The sequence below is a fragment of the Prenolepis imparis genome, unplaced genomic scaffold (genome assembly GCF_030444845.1).
Source record: "Prenolepis imparis isolate NDT839.2.m4 unplaced genomic scaffold, iyPreImpa1.0 SCAF_5, whole genome shotgun sequence".
Classification (NCBI taxonomy): Eukaryota; Metazoa; Arthropoda; class Insecta; order Hymenoptera; family Formicidae; genus Prenolepis; species Prenolepis imparis.
In genome coordinates, this window is record NW_028141163.1 from 18,060,974 (window position 1) to 18,070,983 (window position 10,010).

Sequence of the window (10,010 nt, forward strand, 5' to 3'; positions counted from 1 at the left end):
GCAGTAAGTAATTGAAATATAATTGTATTAATTGAATCGTTTATTTACGTCGTCATATCGCGTGTAAATAAATTGATTCTATAAACGCGGCGCGCAAATGATTGAATTTTATCGAGCCAGCGCGATAATTGTCTCGATAGAAATGAATCTGAAGGGAATACGATCCGCGACAGGTTCCTGGGGGAGTCGTGGAGGCGGAGGTGGTAGCATGGTCGCCGGTTCGCCGGGCGTCGGCGGCATGTCAAACAGCAGTAGCAGCAGCGGGGCTTCTTGGCGAAGCGGTACCCCCAGTCCACCCCTCAGCGAGGAAGGTGTCCCGACGAGGAGTTCGCCGTGCCCGGCGACCTCGCATCCCTCGCACAACCAACCCCACTATCCCTACAACGCGTCCGGCTCGTCATCGAGCAGCACTCCCGGCTCGACCACGTTAGACGAGGGAATAGTGCCCGATTACATCGAGGAGCAACACCCACGTAAGAAGGTGAGTAACCTTTTCCGGTGTTCGTTCACCTCCTCTCCTATTCGGAGGGCGACGACGTCGACGTTCGATGCTCCGCCGTCGATTCGGCGGCGACGCACACTTTTTTTTGTCAATATCCCGCGTGTCGCGCAAAAGATTTCAACGTGTTAATCAGCTGATGGCCTGAAGGAGTATCCCTGAAGAAGATCCGTCTGAAATTCGTCGGGAAACCTCGATGAAAGAGTTGCTCGTGTCGCAGCCAATTAACACATTGCTTATCTCGCCGTATTTACTTGACGATAGCCGTAAAAAGCGTCAGCGACTTCCGCTATCTCTTTGTTAACTCGCTACCGCTGACCTTTGAGACGAGTTTCCAGAGTCGCGTGTTCGCGCTACTTCTAGTGAGTGAACTGCCCTCGTCCGCTGTCTTTGAAAGTCTTCATTGGCCTTAATCTCCGTGAATAATGTATACTCAACTCACGCCCAATTCAGCTCGCCAAGTCTTTAAGCGAAGAAATTATTTTTACAAAAGTTAACTCGACTAATCATCATATCGGCATCGTCGCTCATATTTCTTCGGCGCGTATCATATAATTTTCACTATGCATGTCTAATGCGTTCTAATCTATCGGCTTGATATTCGAACGTTACATATCGATTATAGTCGAATATTATTATTTCATGATAATATTGAATACCACTTTTTTGTCAATATCCCGCGTGTCGCGCAAAAGATTTCGACGTGTTAATCAGCTGATGGCCTGAAGGAGTATCCCGGAGATCCATCAGAAATTCGTCGGAAAACTTCGATGAAAGTGAATTGAATACCACGTGTCGAGCTACTTAATCCGTTTTTTTTTAATTCTAAGCGATGAAGCTGCGAATTCTAACGCGCATTGATAAAAGTTATTTATTTTGTTGTATCTTTACATACATTAGCAACGTTAAATAACTTACTTGAAGCTTACCTATATTAAAATTGCATATCGAAGCGACCTTCGCGATGAGAATACAAGTTCGCCGTGATAAAAATCGAATGGCCTTCGAGATGACGCCGCACGCTTGTGTGTTTCCGTGATTAATTCTTTCCGCGTTCGCGTAGTAGTAGTACGTGGTAGCTTAATTAACGTCAACGAATACGATAACTCTATTACGTAAGACGGCATGGGGCATCAGGGTGGATCTCTCTTTCTTTTTCTCCCTTCCTCTTTCTCTTGCATGCGTATATCATTCGATCTGAGCTTAGATTGGATTCGCTTCCCCGGGGTTCTCTCGTATTCTTACAGGCGGGAAACTAATAATTAAACTTAAAATTCGATTTATATAGACACGGAAAAAATATCTTATTTTATGAAAAAACTGTCATGAATAAACATTGACAATTTTTATTAATATATTGATTTCAAATTTTACTTACATGTTAAAATTGATGATTTCATAGAAAATTGCCTATCATTTGTGAAATAATTTTTAAAACTGATTTAACGTCATTTCTAAAATTAACACTCCGTATTTGAATGACAGTGTAGAAGAATAAAGTTTTTTATTGATCGACGAACTTGAACATTTTAAGCGACATTGACGCCAAACGCATACTTTTTCGGAATAATGACGATGAACTAGTTTTCTCTTTTCGAGTGGACGAGCCAGTGAAAATAAAGTCACTTTCGATCGTTTCGTAACAGGACCCGATTTCCGTGATATGTAATGAAATGCAAGCAGTTAGAAAGAGAATAGTGCATTATGTATAGCATAACATCTTCGGTAGTGTATCAATGATTTCCATTTTAGCACAATTAATAATGCAATTTTACAATAATAAAAAGCTGCAAACGATGGCAAGATAGAAATCAAATTTCAGACGCTCTATTAAAAAATTTATATAAGTTATACATGCATATATTTTTTGTAAAATAACTAATTTCAATTATTAAATTATTATAATAATATTTTCATAATTTCATAATCAATATAATAATATTTTCTCAAGCTTTCCGTGTAAAATATCTTCTGGAATGAATATCAGATTAATCTATTTGCTTTCCTAAATAATCTTTCAACACGAAGAAAATGAAAAAAAATGACAAGTTTATATAGAAACGAGATATTTTTCACACTATGGCATTGATACGAGAGAAGATAGAATAGAAAGAATAGAAAGAAGATAAGATAGAAAGAAGGAAAGAACACCGACGCGACGCCTCGGATATATCGTGATATGTTGCGCATGCAGTAATAGTAGTGCACGACGGCCCTGACCGGTCAGAGATGCAGCAGATGCGAGGAGTCTTCTTCGTCGTCGCGCGAGCCAAGCCCGTGCGCGCGATGATGACATAAGCGCGCCGCCCGAGCCAAGGATGTAAACACGCGCGGCGGATTTTTTGGTATTTCGTAAGACGGCTAACAAGCCGGACCTTGAGGTATTATCGCCCCGCGCTAATCTTAGGTACTCGGCGGTCCCGCGCCTACGTTCCTTCGCCTGCCGCTTTCGGCCGCTTGTACAAGCGGGAAAATCGTGCGGTTCCCGAAATAGCCGCTTGAAAAGGGAGCATGGCGAAAGGTCTACGTGTATAATAAGTAGTCGAACTGACTCGCTGAAGCGCCACGTTAAACTCTCCGCTTTATGACTTCTTTTTCCTTTTTCAGATTCGAGCGAAAGTAAACCAGGACCCGATCGAGACGGAACCGGGCGCTTGCGCGACTTTCGAAAGCGAACAGGTAAGGTTTCCATTTCCATTCTTATGTCTATAATCGGAGGAGATCTGTGTGTGTACGTTGGAAATCTCGCAGGTGCAAAATTGCCGGCCCCATTCCCTTCTTTAACTCTAGCGATATCGGGTTATTTTCTGCAGTCGTGCGAATATCGACGGGAGCTTGGTGGGTCGTAGAGAAACATTATTGGATGAATGTATTTATTCTTGCATTTTTATCTGCATAACAAGACAATTCAAAGGCCGTAATAAATTCTCCGTTTATATCATTTATTTTTTAATTAAATCCATTTCAATATTCTCTCGAAAGAATAAACGCCTTACGATCTACATTCGAAATGGTTTGTTGTTGTTGCGTTTATTTTCTGAATTATAAGTAAAGATAAGCATTATATGTTTATCGTAACAGTAACAAGATTAAACTTTTTCCCCTAAATCTCGAAATGTAACATTCATCAATATTTGGAAATCGATAAAAAAGAAACGCGGAGAAATGTTGGTGGAAAAGGAACCGAGAGCCACTCGCAATCGACATCATTCATGCGGGTGCAATTCACGGGGAAACCTTCGTTCGTTATCGAAAGCACTCGTTGACGGAGAGCGCAAGCGGTCTTTCTCTCTCTGTGTATAAAACCCGACCCGACTCTACTACTATCGCCATCACTACTCTACCGCGACTACCACTCCTCGCACAGATCAATATTATTCGTAACCCAGTTTATCCGAAGGTTCCTACTTTCACCCGATGATTGCGAACGACGGTTGGCGACCGCTTAAAGTCATTCATCTCGATTCAATCGGTCAGTAATGTCGTCAAACGCAATATACGCACGTCATTCGCGATTCTGGACGCGAAGATAGTAGCACATCAATCAGGTTCGGCGTATAATTTGCGCGGTTTCGACTTTCACTCGTGCGGCAATAACGCACGTACTTATATGAACATGTGTACATGACCAACATCCTCGGATCTGTATATTTTGTCTCGCATATTTTGGAGGCACTCTCGTTTAGTTCTAGTTTGTCCTCATTTCGCACGCGTATTAAAAAGTCATAACACGTTCTTCATTTTGCTTCGTTAAAAGGAGGAGGGTCCATAAGGCCAGTTCTCGGCCCTGAATTTCACATTTTAAAATATCAGAAACATTTTATTTTTGTACTATTGAAATCGGGTGATTTTAGACTAAACGGACGTATTTTGAAATCTGTAACACCAATTAATACCATTTTTACCATCAATGCTCTTGTGCCATTACCTTACACTTGTGTAGTGTGTGTGTGTGTGTGTTTCAGGTGGAGAAAAAAGTTGAAAGCATTTGTATAAGTTTAGCTGTGATTGTGGGAATGGATATGTTTAGCTAACCAGCTATCAATGCATTTTAGGTATGTACAGGTTTTTTATTTTGGAAACAATTTATTTTGGAAAAATTGAGCTAAAAGAATGCTGATACTAAAGAATATGAAATATTTGATTGTTATTTTACACACCAAAATGTAACACAACACAACACACAAAAATGTAAGGAAATGATGTGTAGATGATACAAGAGCGTTGATGGTAAAAATTGTATTAATCGGTATTACAGGCTTCAAAATACGTCCGTTTAGCCTAAAATCACCTGATTTCAATAGTTCTTACAAAAATGAAACATTTCTGATATTTAAAAATGAAATTCAGAGGTCGAAAACTGGCCTTATGGATCTTTCTCTTTTCAAAGCTGAATATCATTATTTATAATTATTATTTTATTTGCATTTATGTTGCATTAATATAATATGCAGCGAATAATAAAAAAAATATTATAGAGCAATCCCGATAAAATAAATGAAAAATACGTTTTGCTTTCCTTTCAAAATCCGAAAAATGTCCCAGTTTTCTTTCTCATTGTTCGAGTCGCGAACGAAAGAGAGATGGTCATTCTACCCTGTGTGTATCCGCGCACCTGACCCAATTGATCGGCTCAAGGATATCTCCGCGAACACGCGGCGTGTGCAAGGTCGTCGGTGTCGTTCCTTAGATTCTCTCATCGCCTAATGCTCGTCATCGCGAGAGGTCACTCGATCGAGATAAGAGAGAGAGACGATGCACCATTCCCATCTCCATGTATCCATGAACGACGATCTTGATACGGACGGAGAAGAGAGGGAGAGGGAGAGAAGAAAAGAGAGAGGAAAGAGAGAGAGCGACTAGGAAGTATATTACATTATGGAACGTTATAGAACTATGATCGCCCTCTCCCCTCCCCCCGCGCACGCGCAGGCTTGCATATATGCACATCCACGTGTGCCGTAGCCGCGCGAATAGATCGTCGAGAGGTTGCATGTCGGGGCGGAGGCGGATAGAGATTTCCTTTGTTCTTTTCCATCACACGTGCAGCGCTATAACGTTTCGATCGAGTGTCGAAATCGCACAGGTTCGACAGAATTTGCTGAGAATTTTCAAAAAGAGTTATTCAGTTGAGAAAAATTGCGGGATAATATTTTTTAATGAAGATTTGCGTATACAGTGATTAAATAATTAAAGATATCACTTCGATTAAACGCGATTCTTCCTCTAATTGCTTGATTTTGTAAATTGAAATAATTTTCTTACGTGTCTTTGTTAATTCTCGAATGAACTTCTCGAAAGGGAAAATTTAAATCAATATATGAATTAGGTCTTATTAAGATCTTAAAAAGGTCATGCACGCGCCAGAATATATAGCACATGTACTTACATTTCTAAACCATTCTCACAGACTAGTTTCTTTTTCATTGAATGTCAGACGGTAATTTCTTGAAAAATGATCTGATTTAAAATTGTAATTCAAATTTAAATAGCCATAGCCACTTATCATTGCAATATTTTTTCGAAATCTATAAACCGTTTTTAAATCCCTTTAAAAAAACGAATCAACTTATTCTCACAATCGTTATCTTATAAATTATGACATAATCTTGGATCGAAGCGAGGGGAAGGATATGCAGTTGCTAGACAGCTCGAGGATCTGTATAAATATTTATATGCGTCGTGACAATCGAAATTATCTAATCCTTAATACATACGTAGATACCGAAATCGAAGGAGCAAACCTTTAAACAGGCGACAATCTCTCGTAATCGACACGAGGCAAATTCCATTATAAAATATGTCACGCACGCGCCAGAATATATACCTTCGTTTCGCGCCTGCACATGGACCTAGATCTCGAAGCGACGAGGACCGGCGCCGTTGGTGCATCGCGTCGCAGTGCACAGCGTGTGACGTCACCACGAGCGGCACGTGCCAGTTCCCCTGTCCGCGCTCCCCGTTGCCCTCGAATGCGGCATTACTCGGGGACGAGGAGGGCGAGGCGCGGAGGGCAACAACGAGGAGAAGGGGGGCCTGGAGGTGCGGAGGAAGGTAGTTAAGGTCACCGTGGCCCTGACTGCACGCGCGCGAAATAATATTGGTGTGCAACTGTCGGTGATGTGTGTCTGCGTATATGTGTGTGCAACTGTGTAGGTGTATGTGTCTATGTATGTACGTATGCATGTGTGTTAAATTGTGTGCAACGCGCGCGCGGAGAAACGCACGGAAGATTTATTTCTAGTTCCGCGTGCTACCGCTTTTCTAACCGAGGTTTCGTCGGTTAAACGCACGAGTCAGCACACGAGCATCCCGATGGCGGACCTTGACCGTCGGCTTTGATGTTCGGACGGTCGTCATACCGTCTGGTAGTGATCGGGATGTAGATCTTCCTACTACGAAGTTTCTCCGATTATCGCTCGTACTTCGTGATGCAGTAGCTTTCAGCTTCTCCCGACCATTTTATGATACGCGACATACCCCTTTCTACGACGGTGCCAGAGATTATATTTCAGTTCAAAATGCGCTCTTGCTCGTAGAATTTAAAGGAGACGTACGAGAGGGAAGAGGGGGGACAATGATTGCGGCATAAATCTAGATCAAATAAAGATGCGAGAAATTGGATGACTCCGCTTTCACGAACACGTGCAAATAAAATTATTATTATTTTCAATGTTTGACTATCTACCTTGGTTAAAATAGAAATGTCTAGCAAATTCTTATATACTTTCTTGCACAAAAGGAGTCTTTCCGTTTTACTTCTTCTGTTTCTCAAAAGATTTCTTCCGGAGAGAAATCTTATTGCTTTTGTTGACTGTACGTATTATCTAACTACAGAAAAATTTTTGCATTAATCGTCAATCATTATTATTTATTCAACACGATAATAATTTCATGCCACACGTTTATTCAAAGAGATGCACTTACCGGGTGTTCTTACTTTTTTTAAATCTCGAATAACTACAAATCTTAAGGCTCCTCACCGCGATCATGTTGGAATTGTGACGTCAGAGGCGAGAAAACACACGCTAAAAATTCTTAGATACCGCATTTCGAAATAAAAAGATACTTCGATGAAACACTATTTCAGATGGCTTTAGTACACTCTTAAAATATCTCGAAAACTATCCCGTTTTCCCTTTACAATCAACAGTTGTAAAATGACCGTAATATGAGGCCCAGTCCGTCTAGTCTTTGGACATGTGCAGTCATTCTGCATGACAAAGTCTGATATCACGATCATTTACGGTTGTTGATTGACTGTCAAGAGAAAAGAATAGTTTTCGAGATATTTTAAAAATATGAGCCATCTGAAGTAGTGTTTCATCGAAATATCTTTTCATTTAAAAATGTTATCTAAATTTTCAGCGTGTGCTTTCTCGCCTCTGACGTCATAATCTAACATGGCCACGGCGAGGACTCAGGAACCTTAAAATATTTTTTTACTCGTTTTTATAATATTTTGCCTTTGTTTCTTTCTACTGACGTACTAATTTATGTATGTCATGTAAATCTCTGTATCACATTATGCGCTTATATATATATATATATATCTTGATCGATGCAAATTACTTGCGAACGCGGAGAGAGAGAGAGAGAGAGAGAGAGAGAGAGAGAGAGAGAGAGAGAGAGAGAGAGAGAGAGAGAGAAGAAGCCTGTGACGCATACAATCTGAACTTGAAAAGTATCGGCTATCAGATGCATCGATTCAACGCCGATTGTGCCGACATTTGCGTGCGCGCTCCCGCGGGGTTCCGGGCCGCGCCGGGTCGTATTCTGATATACGTTCGTCCACCTTGCGTAATACGCGTTGCGTAAACTTGACGTTAGCCGTGTAATGCTCGCCATACATATTTCCGCGTGCCCGGCAACAACCGCGGCTCAAGGAGGATCCGACCTTACTGAGCAACGTAATCGTATACCCTTCCGTATCATTTCCTCGCTCCGTATTTTTAAGCGCTTGGCCGGAAACGAACGAACGGACGAACGTAAGCGTTAATAGAGGCGAGCGGCTCACGATGATTATAAATTTTAATTTCGCGGAGAAAATCATACATTTGCGAAAGTGAGTCTGTGATGCCGGAAAAAAAATTGCACGCCGAGATAAAAATTGCTCGACGCAGTCGAAAAACTTGCGTTAGCAACAGTCACTTGTGTAAACTTTTTTTTTAAATTTGAAGTATCTGTCAAGTTGTAGAAACAAATCCTCGCGCACATCACACGTTGCATCCGGGCTTCGGTTGCACAGATTGCAGATATAATCTACCGCGCGTGCACACACAGAGTCAGGGTCATCGCTTGGCAATATGATTTCTAATTATATGATTTCCGATCCGATAGAGCGCGAGCATCTCGCCGCGTTGGATTAGGACATTGTCTTGGTAAAATTCAAAGAACGTCGCATTCGGAGATTCTCATTTTTTTTTTTTTTTTTTCGTCTTCTACAGCAATAATGAAATTCGTGAAAATCGGAATTTCCCTTTCCAACGTCTCTCTTCTTAGGAAATCCAACGTAACGATTCGATCCGGGAAATTTCATGCCGTTAAGGAAGTTTTATCGCTTCATTCGAGAACCTGCCGCTACTTCGCATCCCGCTATCAGTTGTTGTAAATGTTTTTACAACAAAATGTCAAACAAAGTGATTCCATTCGCGTGATGCGCGTAGGCATCGCATGACATAAGTCAGCGGCCATGACACCGACATTACGTACGTAGGATAGGAAATATTCGCCGTCGTCTTTCTTCTTCTCTTTGTCCGTATCGCTATTATATTAATTCTCGCCAATATAACGCGTAATTGATTGTTTTCTCGAAACACACGATAAATTATCGCAATCTTCTTCAACCTTATGCATGTTCGGCTTGCATTGAAATTCAATAGTCTTTTTTTTATCCGTTTATTCGACATAAGCCAAAAGTTATCCTTTTTCGATTTTTAGTGTTGATTAATTAAATCTCAATTTATTGCATGGAATAAAAACGAGTTTGCATATATTGGCGTTATTTTTTAATACGTTATATACATACGTTTAAGATATTAAATATATAATTTAGATAACCGAATGAAAAAATAAAATAATAAATCTCTCAGGTAAAAAAATATATAAAATCACAGTCGGATATTTTTATCGACGTTTAAGTTTAGAAAATTGCCTCTGACATTAAATTTGGCACGTTCTAACAATTTCGTTAGAAATTTTCGACCAGAAATAATGCCGGGACATTCCGCTCAAGGTCACGGTCAGAAATGAAAGAAATAAAATCAGGAAGCAACGTATTGTTCTTCGGAAAGCTGCACGCGTATACAGTTTTAAGAGCAGCCTTATTATTAGTGACTACTGCTTCCATGACCTTGTAAGGTTTGACGTGGCAGTCATTGGATAACTGGAGAACGGCACCCTTCCCTCCGATCAAGCAAGCAATAGGAGAACCTATCTGAATGAGAAAGGACAACTACTTTTCAATACTAACAAGTTTTTATTTAAGTACTCTGCGTTGATACCACTGCTT

The 10,010-nt window shown here is 40.7% G+C and overlaps 1 protein-coding gene across 4 annotated transcripts in view; it reads left to right on the forward strand.

The window, feature by feature from the left end:
• Positions 1-10,010, forward strand: part of Glut4ef (Glucose transporter 4 enhancer factor) — a 96,069-nt gene that overhangs the window by 59,238 nt on the left and 26,821 nt on the right. For all 4 annotated transcript variants that reach the window (XM_083038931.1, XM_083038932.1, XM_083038934.1 and 1 more), the window contains 2 exons: positions 174-481; positions 3,107-3,178. In XM_083038931.1, coding sequence (XP_082895057.1) covers positions 174-481; positions 3,107-3,178 — 380 coding nt within the window. The remainder of the gene's footprint in view (positions 1-173; positions 482-3,106; positions 3,179-10,010) is intronic.